Source organism: Stegostoma tigrinum, chromosome 33 (assembly GCF_030684315.1).
Source record: "Stegostoma tigrinum isolate sSteTig4 chromosome 33, sSteTig4.hap1, whole genome shotgun sequence".
NCBI lineage: Eukaryota > Metazoa > Chordata > Chondrichthyes > Orectolobiformes > Stegostomatidae > Stegostoma > Stegostoma tigrinum.
The window spans coordinates 14,133,503-14,148,260 of NC_081386.1; the positions used below are offsets into that span (position 1 = coordinate 14,133,503).

General features: G+C 42.9%; 1 protein-coding gene across 4 annotated transcripts in view; it reads right to left on the reverse strand.

Annotated features, from left to right (window-relative positions):
- Positions 1-14,758, reverse strand: part of lrrc28 (leucine rich repeat containing 28) — a 62,617-nt gene that overhangs the window by 47,271 nt on the left and 588 nt on the right. For all 4 annotated transcript variants that reach the window (XM_048562791.2, XM_059639347.1, XM_048562790.2 and 1 more), the window contains exons 2-3: positions 8,337-8,559; positions 6,982-7,022 (exon numbers count right to left, since the gene is read on the reverse strand). In XM_048562791.2, the coding sequence (XP_048418748.1) occupies positions 6,982-7,022; positions 8,337-8,504 (209 nt within the window). In that variant the 5' untranslated portion in view covers positions 8,505-8,559. The remainder of the gene's footprint in view (positions 1-6,981; positions 7,023-8,336; positions 8,560-14,758) is intronic.

Here is a 14,758-nt window from a genome sequence, read left to right on the forward strand (position 1 = left end):
CGGGCCTAGACCCTTCATCAGAGAGGGGGATGGGGGGAGGGAACTGGAATAAATAGGGGGAGAGGGGGAGGCGGACCGAAGATGGATAGAGGAGAAGATAGGTGGAGAGGAGAGTATAGGTGGGGAGGGGATAGGTCAGTCCGGGGAGGATGGACAGGTCAAGGAGGCGGGATGAGGTTAGTAGGTGGGAAATGGAGGTGCGGCTTGAGGTGGGAGGAAGGGATAGGTGAGAGGAAGAACAGGTTAGGGAGGCGGGGACAAGCTAGGCTGTTTTTGGGATGCAGTGCGGGGAGGGGAAGCGCTGGGCTGGTTTTGGGATGCAGTGGGGGAGGGGGAGATTTTGAAGCTTGCGAAGTCCACATTGATATCATTGGGCTGCAGGGTTCCCAAGCGGAATATGAGTTGCTGTTCCTGCAACCTTTGGGTGGCATCATTGTGGCAATGCAGGAGGCCCATGATGGACATGCCGTCTGAGGAATGGGAGGGGTAGTTAAAATGGTTCGTGACCGGGAGGTGCAGTTGTTTATTGCAAACTGAGCGGAGGTGTTCTGCAAAGCGGTCCCCAAGCCTCCGCATGGTTTCCCCAATATAGAGGAGGCCACACCGGGTACAGTGGATACAGTATACTACATTGGCAGATGTGCAGGTGAACATCTGCTTAATGTGGAAAGTCATCTTGGGGCCTGGGATGGGGGTGAGGGAGGAGGTGTGCGGGCAAGTGTAGCACTTCCTGCGATTGCAGGGCAAGGTGCCGGGTGTGGTGGGGTTGGAGGGGAGTGTGGAGCCAACAAGGGAGTCACGGAGAAAGTGGTCTCTCCGGAAGGCAGACAAGGGTGGGGATGGAAAAATGTCTTGGGTGGTGGGGTCGGATTGTAGATGGCGCAAGTGTCAGAGGATGATACGTTGTATCCAGAGGTTGGTGGGGTGGTATGTGAGGACGAGGGGGATTCTCTTAGGGTGGTTATTGCGGGGGTGGGGTGTGAGGGATGTGTGTGGGAGTGGAATGCCTCATCCTGGGAGCAGATGCGGCAGAGGCAAATAGGGGATGGAATTTTTGCAGGGGGTGGGTGGGAGGAGGTGTATTCTAGGTAGCTGTGGGAGTCGGTGGGTTTGAAATGGACATCAGTTTCTAGCTGGTTGCCTGAGATGGAGACAGAGAGGTCCAGGAAGGTGAGGGATGTGTTGGAGATGGCCCAGGTGAACTTGAGGTTGGGGTGGAAGATGTTGAAGTGGATGAACTGTTCGAGCTCCTCTTGAGAGCAAGAGGTGGCGCCGATATACTCGTCAATGTAACGGAGGAAGAGGTGGGGTCTGGGGCCGGTGTAGGTGCAGAAGAGGGACTGTTCCATGTAACCTACAAAGACGCAGGCATAGCTTGGGCCCATGCGGGTACCCATGGCCACCCCCTTTGTCTGTAGGAAGTGGGAGGAATCGAAAAAGAAGTTAAGGGTGAGGACGAGTTCGGCTAGGCGGATGAGGGTGTTGGTGGAGGGGGACTGGTAGGGGCTGCGGGACAGGAAGAAGCCTCCTCCCACCCACCCTCCTGCATAAATTCCATCCCCTATTCCCAATTCCTTTGCCTCCACCACATCTGCTCCCAGAATGAGGCATTCCACTCCCACACATCCCAGATGGCCACGTTCTTCAAGGACCGCAACATCACCCCCCGCAGTGGTCAAGAACGCCCTTGACCGTGTCTCCTGTATTTCCCCCAACACATTCCTCACAACCCACCCCCGCAAAAACCATCCTAAGAGAATCCCCCTCGTCCTAACATACCACCCCACCAACCTCCGGATACAATGCATCATCATCCGACACTTCCGCCATCTACAATCCGACACCACCACCCAAGATATTTTTCCATCCCCACCCTTGTCTGCCTTCTGGAGAGGCCACTCTCTCGGTGACTCCCTTGTCGGCTCCACACTCCCCTCCAACCCCACCACACCCAGCACCTTCCCCTGCAACCGCAGAAAGTGCTACACTTGCCCGCACACCTCCTCCCTCACCCCCCCTCCCAGGCTCCAAGATGACTTTCCACATTAAGCAGATGTTACCTGCACATTTGCCAACGTAGGATACTGTATCTACTGTACCCGGTGTGGCTTCCTCTACATTGGGGAAACCAAGCAGAGGCAGAGCACCTCCGCTTGGTTTGCAATAAACAACTGCACCTCCCAGTCGCGAACCATTTTAACTCCCTCTCCCATTCCTCAGACGGCATGTCCATCATGGGCCTCCTGCAGTGCCACAATGATGCCACCCAAAGGTTGCAGGAACAGCAATTCATATTCCACTTGGGAACCCTGCAGCCCATTGGTATCAATGTGGACTTTACAAGCTTCAAAATCTCCTCCTCCCCCACCGCATCCCAAAACCAGCCTAGCTCGTCCCTGCCTCACTAACCTGTTCTTCCTCTCACCTATCCCTTCCTCCCACCTCAAGCCGCACCTCCAATTCCCACCTACTAACCTCATCCCGCCTCCTTGACCTGTCCGTCCTCCCCAGACTGACCTATCCCCTCTCCACCTATCTACTCCTCTATCCATCTTCGATCCGCCTCCCCGTCTCTCCCTATTTATTCCAGAACCCTCACCCCATCCCCCTCTCTGATGAAGGGTCTGGGCCCGAAACGTCAGCTTTTGTGCTCCTGAGATGCTGCTGGGCCTGCTGTGTTCATCCAGCTTCACACTTTGTTATCTTGGATTCTCCAGCATCCGCAGATCCCATTATCACTGTATTATCAGTGCCTGTTTGGGGTCTATGATCCAGGTATTTTATAACCAACCAGTTCAGAGGATTTACTTCATGCTTCTGGAGCAGGAGAGATCTGAACCCAGGCCTTCTGGGTCAGTGGTTGTGACATTACCATTGCACCACAAGATCCAGGGTCTGCTTTATAGATATTTTCTGATCAACTTACTCAGAGGTATTCTTACACACCTCTGAAGAAGCCGAAACTTCAGTCCAGGCTTCTTGGCTCAGAGGTACGAACACTATGTGCCACATCACTATTTCTGCTCAATTTTTTATGAACTGGGTCGGAGGCGGGGGGGGGGGGGGGGGGGGTGTCTTCTGGTATGTTAAACAAATGTGATAATCTCTACATTATGCAAATAACAGGAGGATCTGCTCAGCTGATGTGTTCCAGCTGGGTAGGCCATTGCCTGTTACCAAGGCAACTCATACTCAACAAGCTCCATGAGGAGATTAATCACTAATTAAGCCCTTGGGCTTTGTAGGTGTTATCACATCACAGCCTTTTGTCTTTATTACTCGTTCATTTTAAACTTTTATAGAAGGGGAAGGGAATTTATTTCATTCATTTTAGAGCTGGGGATGTGAGAGGGTGAAATGCTAGACAACATAGCTACCTCCATACCCTCACTAACGCCTGTCTGAAATCAGTCACGAGCATTGAACGGAAAATACTTGTTCCATTTCAAAATGTACTTCCAAAAGACAAAACAATCCAGCCATTATAACAGAGATAATAGGAACTGCAGATGCCAGAGAATCTGAGATAACAACGTGTAGAGCTGGATGAACGCAGCAGGCCAAGCAGTATCAGAGGAGCAGGAAGGCTGACGTTTCAGGCCTGGACCCTTCTTCAGAAAAATGAGAACTCCAGTTTACTCTGCTACCAAGAAACGAGACAAGCTACAATGCCTCAACTTCTTGTGAATGTTTTCCCCTTATTGTGCTTAAAATGCGTTTAGCTACTATATAGCTCAAGACTAAAGAAAACCTCAGACGAGTGAGGTCCTGCCTGTTAGCACTGCAGCCTCACAGCGCCAGGGACCCGGGTTTGATTCCAGCCTCGGGTGACTGTCTGTGCGGAGTTTGCACGTTCTCCCTTTGTCTGCGCGGGTTTCGTCCAGGTGCTCCAGTTTCCTCCCACAGTCCAAAGGTGTGCAGGCTAGGTGGATCGGCCATGCTAAATTGCCTGTAGCATTCACGGATATGTGGGTTATAGGGGGATGGGTCTGGGTGGGATGCTTCAAAGGGAGGTGTGGACTTGTTGGGCCGAAGGGCCTGTTTCAACACTGTAGGTAATCTAATCTAATCTAATCTCTCGTACTATATATTCAGACTAAATTATCATTCATGAATGCATTTTTAAAAATAGGAACACCAGGTATTTGGACTTAATTTGTTGATTAGAAGAGACAATTCATAACACTAACAAGACAACATCATTATTAAGTTAGAAGTTAATTGCCTTAAACAGGTATGAGAATAACAGCATTTCCCCCATGCCTGTGTGCCTGCTGATTTAAGAATGGAAAATAGGCCAAAATGCTGGTTCTAGTCTAACAGCGCACAAGCTCCACGAGGTGATTCTTTGATGGGAAAAGTGAACATCAAGAAAATAACCCCACCATGCAATATGCAAAGTGAGCATTTTATTTAGATTCATAGAAAGTAGAATCTAAATTTTCTGGAGAATTAGAATCAGGGTGATTTTTGTTGATTAATGCTAAGTAGAATTCAATGTTCCAAAAGGACAGAGTTAAAAATTGAGATGGACAAAGAATAATGATTAGAGTGAAACTTAACTCCAGTTTAGTACTGATAGTTTAAATTGATATGTTATGCCACATTCTTATTTTAAGAGCTCATTTTAATAGAATTATACTTAATCATTTAATAGGGAATTTTGTTGGTGCTTTTTAGCTTACACTCATTGTGACAATTTGGAAGAGACAGCATAGTAATGGGAAAACAACATTTATTATGAATGAGAGGACCGCACTGATTGGCTGGCAAGTAGTTTCTGATTGGTACAGCCATTGCCAGAGAGGGGGAAAAAACAACCATGACTAACAGTTAATTGCCAAACTTCCTTTAAATTTTAAAGGAGTCTGATTCTGGTCATGGCATTACCCTGACAAATGAGTCAGAGAATGGCTGTTGGCTAATTTGTGGAATGGAAATAGATGTAGTGTCTGTATTTATACGCTATATGTGGATTAATTTTATATGTATACAGCTTTAGTACATGTAAGAGCATCATACTGCAAGTCTGACCACCAATCAGAAGTTGGTTATCAGATGAATTTTTTGTTCACCCAGATTATGTAGCAAATATTGTCCAATTGTGCAAATAGAGTCATACAGCATGAAACAGACCTTTCAGTCCAATTTGTCTATTGCCAACCAGGTTTCCCAAACTAAATTAGTCCTAGGTGCCCGCATTTGGCCTGCATCCCCCTAAACCTTTCCTATTCATGTATTTATTCAAATCTGTCTTAAATGCTGTAACTGTACCTGCATCCTCTGGCAATGTCATTCCACATATGAACCACTGTCTATGTGAAAAAAGTTGTCCCTCAGATCCCCTTTCAATCTTTCTCTTCTCACCATAAAATTATGCCCTCTAGTTTTGAACTTCTCTACCTTAGGGAATAAAAGACCTTTTCAATTCACCTTATCTATACTGTTCATGATTTTATAGTTCTCCATAAGGTCAACTCTGAGCAAAATCTTTCAATGAAACATGTCATTCTTCAGTTGTATTTCTTACAGCATCTGAAACATACAGTGACCTCTCTTGTATTTGAATATTGAACAAAGATGTACTGTTTAATCAGGAATTCATTAGAAACAGTTTGTAGAGATTTAAACAATCATTCCAACTAACTAGCCACAGTTGAGTTATATGTTATCCATGCCAGCCAATTAAGGCTTGACTAATCTATGGTATGCAAACGGAACAAGCCTGTTTAAAAGCATTATTTTCACCTGCTTAAAAACTGATGTCAGTTTGGTTCTCTGTTCTTGGTCTCAGCTGATTGTGATGATAGTAGGCTAGTGTGATGTAAGGAATGTAATTTATATATTTTAATATAGCTTATTTTGAACGTGGATTTTAAATTATCCAACTGTAGGTACGTCATCGTCATCGTCATCGGGTCGGTCTGACAACCACCTTGAGGGCAGGGCAGTGTGGGGTTGCTGAGTTCTCTTGCAGCCAGTGCTATGCCCATTGATGGGGTGGCTCCATCGTAGATCCTGAGGGTTTTGTGACCCCTTCAGTGAATGCAATAAGAGGGAGATGTGGCTATTTGTGTGCATGTGCAGGTAGAGTCAAGCAGCAGCCGTGGCATAGCCAGGGGTAAGCAGAAACTCGAGCAGGAGGTTTCAGATGGCTGGGGGCAGCCTCAAGAATTGTGTGAGGAAAAAGCATACTAAGATGGAGTAAATCAGGTCAAGGATTGTACTGCAGTAAATGGATTAAAATGAAACTAGTATTGCTCAGCAACATTTCTAATCCTAGCTTTTTAACGACACTGACATGAAACAAGTGCTGTGAAACACTGGCCCATTTATTCAAACAACTAGCAGAGGTGAAAGCTTAAACATGCCTTGTTTCCAACGGTTTCTTACTTATAAGGCAAAAATTGTCAGAAGTTCCAAATTTTTCATACAGAGAACAATGAAATTCTCACCATACAAGTAAACATCTAAATATCTCTCTCAAACTGGAATCCCACACAAATTCATGTTGCTCAGTCATATCCAGCCACAACTATGTAGACAACATTGAACCTGGCTAACTCAATGAAACAGTCTTTTTTTTTGTAGAAGTACAATTCCACATGTATGCTATATTACCTGCGTGCAACTCAGCCCAAGGTCAGCATAGATGTTGCATTTGATCTGGATCTTCGTTAAGTCCCTGCTATGCAAGAAGTGAGTAACTGTTTTTACATATCAACGGTATATCGGAAACACTCAGAAGTATCTTTGCAACTTGTAAAATACTGTATAATGTAAAATATACTGTTGTATCAAATATTGTGTTATTTAGCACCAACAGCTGAATGAAGTCTTGTTGTAAAATGGTTAACGTTAGAATAATATAATTTAAATCAAGTAACTTGGTTTATGTGTACAGTTTGCATTCCTATAGTAAAAAGGCAAGCATTTAGCTAAAATACAACAAAGTTAACAAAGCAGTTTGAGAATACTCACAATTCAGTGAGATTAGGAAGTTTCTCTCCGAGGTTTTCTGGCTGAAATGGTTAAAAGTTTTTTTTAATCCTTGTAATTTAATTTCTAAAATTATAACATCTCTCAAACTAAAATGCTTAAGTTTACAATAATATTTATTCACATCTTCTGTACATAATTATAAGTAATTACATTCTCCATTGCAATAAACCAAGGAGACCCAGACTGAAGAGCTAACTATTCTAAATTATTTCAAAGTTCAGCTCAACAGGCTGAAGTGAAGTATTTCATTACACATTCTGTCTGTATTAAAGGTTAAAATGTTGCCCAGGATAAAATGTTTCCCTAGAAGTCTGTTCTTACATGCTCCCTACCGGAATTCACTATTATACAAAATGTTAAAACCCAAACACTAATATCCTTTCACAATTTCTCCAAAACTGAGCCACTTGGATAATAGATCTCACTGAATGAGCGTAAACAATTTACCTAAAACCAGAAAGATAGTTCAAATATGGGCAACAGGCTAAGCTGTAGTGATAGAAAAATTTACCATCTGGCTTTGTCATTTGGGGTATTTTTTTAAGGTACAGTATCACTTTAAATTTAATCTTCCTCAAAAACAGTTTTACTCCTTGCCCTCCTGACCCCGCTGCTGGTATACACTTTTTTTTTAGTTTTAGAATTAGAATCCCTACAGTGTGGAAACAACAGGCCCTTCAGCCCAACAAGTCCCTCACAGAATCTCACCCAGAATCATTCCTTCCTCCACCCACCCACTCCCCCCTCCTGTCCCCCAACAACGCACACCTCCCTGAACATGATGGGCAATTTAGCACAGCCAATCCACCTAACCTGCACATCTTTGGACTGAGGGAGGAAACTGTGCAAACTTCACACACAGTCACCCTGAGGCTGGAATTGAACCCAGGTCCCTGGCGCTATGAGGCAGCAGTGCTAACCACTGTGCCGCCTTCTTTAGTTAACAAATTCTGGCAAAATGAAAAGTACTCACAGGCATGTCTAAACACTGTCAGCTGGAAAGTTATCCACAGGCACAATAAGCAAAGCAAATGCCTTCACCTGACATCAAGGCAAGCAACTTTCCAGAAATCAATCCTCTCCAGCAAAGCAATCAGGAATCCTGTTTAAGTATTCTGCCTCAACCCTGTATGAAATCAGTTGTTTCATCACAGACTGCAAGTCAAAAATCAAACATCTGGTTTCAGAAGATCTAGCTCCAATTTAAAACACATTGCCAAAATAATCTGTTGAACCTCAAAACATGCATTATACCACCTAATACTTGCTCATAAACTTTGAAATAACCTGACAATTTATCTTCAAATCTTAAGAATGGGAAATACCACACGTACCAATGTTGTTAATGAATTCATCTTCATATAAAGGTGCTCCAAGTATTCTGAGCCACCATCTTTCAGTAATTCATGAGGAAATTTGCATAAGTTCTTATAGTTGAGAAATAGTTTTTTATGCTTCTCCTGCTTAGCGACCAGGATGGTTTTCCAGAGATCGGTGTTCATGATCAAAACGAAATAGTGTCACACCACAACTGTGATGTCAAATAGCCATGGCTTCCTGAAAAGAAAGATCACCCAAGGTTACTCAAAACTAAAAAATCCCTTCTGCACTGTTAGCAAAATAAAGCTAACTAAAAATTCACAAGAGACAATGATTTAAAAGCAAAACTGAACAACTGTTACGATTTTCAACCAACGGTGTTTATCCAATCGCTCCTTGATATTACAAGAGCAAATGACTTAGCATGTATTCTTTGTAGTTTTAATTAATTTAACTGATGGAGCAACATATTGTTCTAAAACAATGGGCAGTGTTGAACCAAGTTGTACTTTGGATGGCCAACAGAAAGCCAAGCAGAAATTAGATAAGAGATGATCCATAACTGGATGAGGTTACACAATCCTGGTCTGAGGAATTAACAAACTTATATGTTAAATTTCAACTCTGACAGTTAATTGGGATAGTTTCATTCTCTGTGTAATATCAGGACATAACAAAAAATGGGAATTTCAACCATGAGTTATCATTTATATTTTCAGTTTGTTAATTCCTCAGACCAGGATTATGTAACCTCATCCAGTTATGGATCATCTCTTATCTAATTTCTGCTTGGATTTCTGTTGGCCATCCAAAGTACAACTTGGTTCAATGGTTTCCATTGTCTTTTGAAATGCTACAAAACTGCATCTGCTGAAAGGAGGACTTACTGACAAAATGCCCCAGGATCAAAAATGTGAGCACCCACAAATGGGGAAAGGGCCTGCAAACGGCAATCATTTTCTTTGGGAAAACACTGACAACTTAGTACATTTTAAAGGGGATTTATTTCAAATGAAACACAAGTTAATTTACAAAGACACCAATGAAACTATCAAATTGTTGAGTAAAGCGTTACATCATTATAAAAATCAAGTTAATCACAGATGAAGTCAAGATATCTGATTAATGATATTTCTTTTTTCAGTCAAATTAAGAGGTATACCAGCTTACCTGTCTTAAATCTATTAAATAATACTTTATAATGGTGAAAAAGAAAGCAATTACACTGCCAAATAGCTCAGGAAGATAAGATACTGATTATACAAACAATTTTCGCAACAATATAAGGTGTAATTTAACTGGTGTAATTTCAAGAGCATTGTGGGTGAATTTTGTGACTCATTCTGTCGTGGCTAAAAGCCTGCTAGTGGTAAAAGGTTTTTTCATTTTTACTATGACCTATGCTTATAATCATACCAATCCCCTTTTATAGAGAATGAACAGCAGGCTCAGTTTGGATAAACATTTGTAAAATATTTAAGTTGCAATGATAAGACCAGAATTTACTTTTTCAACATAACCTGAAAATTTGGGCATAATACTGACAGGCAATCAAACAAATGAAACTGGAGATTACACATGAGAATCAGAGGTGTGACCAAGTTTGAGGAGGATCATTGAATTTAAATAGAAAGAGTTAGATGTACAAATGTACAAGATTAAGGAAATGGGGCAAGGTTACCTCTATGCAAAATTCTACCTTTTTTTTAGTCAATGTAACTGTTTGTTTGAAGGAGGAACTCCCAACCACTAACCAGGCAGGAAGTATAGTTTTAAGAGAGTATAGCTTTTAAATTGGGCATTTTATTCAGGTAGGGCAGAAGGAAACAAATTGCAAAGAATATACTGCACAGCATCAGCCCAACCAGCCAGTGTTGTTTATACCTTTTCAAAATTGGTCTCCTTCCATTCCAATTTACCTCATGTCAGCCATTCACTAAATCTTCCTATTTTCTTTTTCCCACGCAGCTATCTTGTTGCGAACTGAAGACATTTGTGCGCTTATCTCAGCCATTTCGTGTTATTTATCCCACTGATAGTGGTAGCTAAAGAGGAATCTTCCCGCTTAAGGTTTAGACAGAGGATCTCGATCGGCGCAGGCTTGGAGGGCTGAAGGGCCTGTTCCTGTGCTATAATTTTCTTTTTTTCTTCGTTTTTTGTCCACCACGGGGAAGGTGATTGTAAATATCTTCCTCAATTACCCTGTCCCAATTGCTGAAAAATTCTGACTGGAGACACAATAAGGATTCTGTCATCAAGTGACACACAGACATGGTCTTCACTAGAAGACAAATTCAAGGCAAGTGCAGAGAGCCTTCTTTAATTTCAAAAGGCCTTGACTCTGTAAACCGGGAGGAATTATGGAGATTCCTCCTCAAATGTGGGTATCAGCTGAAATTTGTCACCATTCTCCACTTGTGGTATAAAAACACACAGGCCATGATCCTCACCAGTGGATCCACTATGGATCTAGTGAGCAAACTAGGGGTGTCAAGTGAAACTGTTATCAGACCAATACTCTTCTTCGTCATATACACTACAAAATGCCTGCCCACATCTATGAAGCTTACCATTGGAGTGGACAAGCAGCAAACTGTTCAACCTACATCCCCTCCAATCCAGAACCAAGACTATTCCCAACCTCCACCAAGCTGTTGAGCACCGATGATATTGGTTTATGTGCACACTCAGTTGCTGACAATTCAAAGAACCACGTAAGAAAACATGTCTTAGTCTAAACATTGGAAAGACATGGATTCCCTGCCAGTCTGCTTTCACCAAACACTGTCCTATCAAAATCCAAGCAAGCCAGTGGATAACATGGACCAATTCACATCCTTGAGAGCCTCTTTACCGCAAGGTCAGGTGTAAATGACAAAATCTAACAATCTCCAGTGCACCCTAAAAAAGCATTAAATGACAAACAATTCAAATCTGACACCAAGCTTACGATCCATGGGGCAGTAGTCCTACCCACCCTTCTGTGTGCATCAGAAATATAGACAATGTACAGCAGACATCTCAAATTCCTACAGAAATATCATCAGTCATGCTTCTGTAAAATGCTGCAGATCCACTCTCAGTATATTCTCTCTTAGCTTAACATCACTAGCTGTGGTGCACTTGTTACTGTCAATCAGCTGCATCAGGGCACACCTAACACAAGACTTCCAAAAACAGTAATCAATCCAAAATTCTCTATTCCAAAGCCTCATCACAGCAAGCAGTTACCAATCAGGCAAAAAAAAAACACATTTCGCAGATGTCCTAAAAGTCTTTGAGAGGGGAAAAATGCAATGTCCTCTCAAACTGGTGGAAATCTCACCTGGCTGCCTATCCTGGAGAAGAAGCACCTGAAAAAATGCCAACTATCTCAGGATCATGAGGTTAAGTGCAAATGGCAGAAACAGGAGAATTTCAGCATCATTTCAAAAACCACTTGTCCCATGTTTAGCAGGGTGTGTAGTTTCAGCACTGAACTGCTCACTGTTACCACAGGGGCCAAATCTCCAGAATGGAAGACAGTCATCCTCAGTCTCCAAGAATACCTAGGAAGAAGGTAGTGCTCTGCAGTGATTGTAAAGAGGTCAGCCAGGTGGACATTATAGAATGAGTTCCTTGATTAGGGCTGTTAATCTAGTAATCTGAGCCCTGGCTGAGTGGGAAGAACAAGAGTGTCAGACATCCTGTTCACTCTGACAGCTGGCTCTAAGGGAGCTAGACGAATGTCAAGGACTCTCCACATGTAAACAAAGGGAGGATTGGTGTTGGGATACTGACTTCCATGGAGTTATTTCAGTGGCGACGAGAGAAAAGCACACTTGTGAAGAAATTTACTCTCACCAGCTGCCTTTGAGTTGAGTAAGAATTTCTGGCATCATGCCGTTATCAGGGAAGCTTGACTTCTTCAATCCTGTCGTCAAGGACTAAGCCCAGAATTTGGAAAGAATGCATTTTTTTTTCCCCTAAAAGACATTGGGGCAGTTGAAAAACAATGAGTGATTCTCCTGACAGCTTCTGGACCCACAACTTTTTCAGTTTATAACAGTCTAACTTTCACTGACGCACCAGATGCAAAAACATTTCAAGAGTTAATGGAGTTAGGGAAAGAATATTATGACCCAAGCCTCCTCTCATTCTGAGATGGTACTGGTTTTACTGAGCAATTTAAGATCCAGGGGAATGCATGTCAGGGCTTTTGACTAGGTTCAGATAACTGGCAGAGGCATATAACTTTGGTTTAACCCTTAATGAGATGCTGAGAGACCATATCAGTTGCAGAGTATTCTGATGGAAGTGGACACCCTTGTTAGTTCAAGTGGGCTTGGGGAACACCACCTGAGTGAAGGCAATTGCATCGTCTCACCCAGGACATATCCTGAAGAGAGGGACTTGAGGTCAGCCCAAAGCAAAAGCCTAAAACAAAGCCAAGCCTCAAATGAACTGTTAAAATTTTCTTCAGGATCCAGGCCAGCAAGCACTTGTAGTTGATGCTGGCACGCAGACTCCAGCTAGCAAAAGAGTCCCACTAGACCGAAATTGAGTAAGAGAACTCAGGTCGCTATTCAGGAGAGTGCACACTCTGGAAAGTCCACCTTTGTTTCAGAATAGTTACACTACATAGAAATCCAAATCAAAACCAATTAGAATGGTCACCCAGTTCTAATGGAGATTGATAGCGGTGTAGCCATTTGAGATTGCAGAACGGGTTTTTAACAGAATTTGCTCTGGACACCAACCCTAAGGTTTGGGGTGGCACAGTGGTTAGCGCTGCTGCCTCACTGTGCCAGGGACCCAGATTCAAATCCTACGTCTGGCAACTGTCTGTGTGGAGTTAACATGTTTTCCCTGTGTCCGTGTGAGTTTTTGCCAGATGCTACTGTTTTGTTCCACAGTCCAAAGGTATTCAAGTTAAGTGGATTGACCATGCTAAATTGTCTGTAGTGTTCAGGGATGTGTAGGTTGGGTGCATTAGCCAGGGGGAATGCAGGGTTACAAGGATAGGGTAGGGTGATGGGTTTGAGTGGGACATTCTTCAAAGGTTTGGTGTAGAGTTGTTGGGCCCAATGGCCTATTTCCACACTCTGGGAATTCTATGAAATTCTAAGACCTCAACTAGACTGTGAACCTAAACCAGGGAGCCTTTACCGATTTAAGGATACAACTTTGTTTCCAGTCTCTAATGAGAAGGAGCTGGTTCAGTTATCACTGATTGCAGTAAAAAGCTAGGGCCCAAGCTTGATGGGGCATTTGTTCAAGAAAGATTCACAAGATTGGCTCAACATTTGCCGATTAGAAAATGGTTGCCTGAGTGAAGTCCTTATTCAATATCCGCAAGTTTTCAGGGAAGTCCAGTGACCATCAAAGGAGCTAAGGCCACCTTGCACGTTGGCCTACAGGCAATTTCACAATTTTGTAAGAACTGCCCAGTACCATTTCCTTATGGGCAGAATTAGAGTGAGAAATCAGAAGGCTGGAAGGCAAAGGAAACAGCAAACCAGAACAAGAGTTTTGCTAATGGGGAGAACACTCCACGCCAGTTTAAATATAATCTTCCCAGATCTTGGTAGGGTGAAACGGCACCAGGAATGCCGATGCCAGACACAAGACTCTGCTAAGCCAGAGACACAGTTGTCGTATGTAATGTAGAGGTGGGATTTACAATGTGGGATGAAGTGATTGTAATGAGGTCAGCCAAGTGGACTTCATGGAATGAGTTCCTCGATTTGGGGCTGTTAATTTGGTCTAATTGGGAAGCCTGGCTGAGAGATAAGAACAGGACTGTCTGATATTAGAAGAAGAATCCTGTTCCCTCTGAGGGAGCTGGATCGTTGTCAAGGACTATCCACGTCTGCATAATGGGTGGCTTGGTGACAGGATATCAGTCTTGGTGGAATTATTGTATACTCCATGCCTGGTCCTGTGAGGATCATGTACAAATTTAATATAACTTCCATAACTTCACTATTTTAAAAATTCTATCGCCTTGGAATACTAGTACTTTGCTGACCTGCAATGCTGTTTTTAATGATGTGCTCACCTGTATTATGCTGTACTGTTCTAAGTATCCCTCAATAGTTTTTCTACTCCTTTTGGATCTTTATTTTCTAAACTGAATCATCTCCCATTAATCCATCTTAAAGTTAATTTAATAAAATGTGAGGCTGGATGAACACAGCAGGCCAAGCAGCATCTCAGGAGCACAAAAGCTGACGTTTCGGGCCTAGACCCTTCATCAGAGAGTTAATTTGCTACTTTGTTGCAAATTTACATTTCCTCAAGTGGTATGCATCACATTGTATGCTTCATCAGAAATCAGTATAGCCCTCAGTTTGGTACCATCTGCAAACAGTTTGGTAAGAGTTATTCGTTCCTAAGTCCAAAACTGGAATGTAAATAATGACGAACAGGGGGAGAGGTCAGCTGCTTAGGCAGC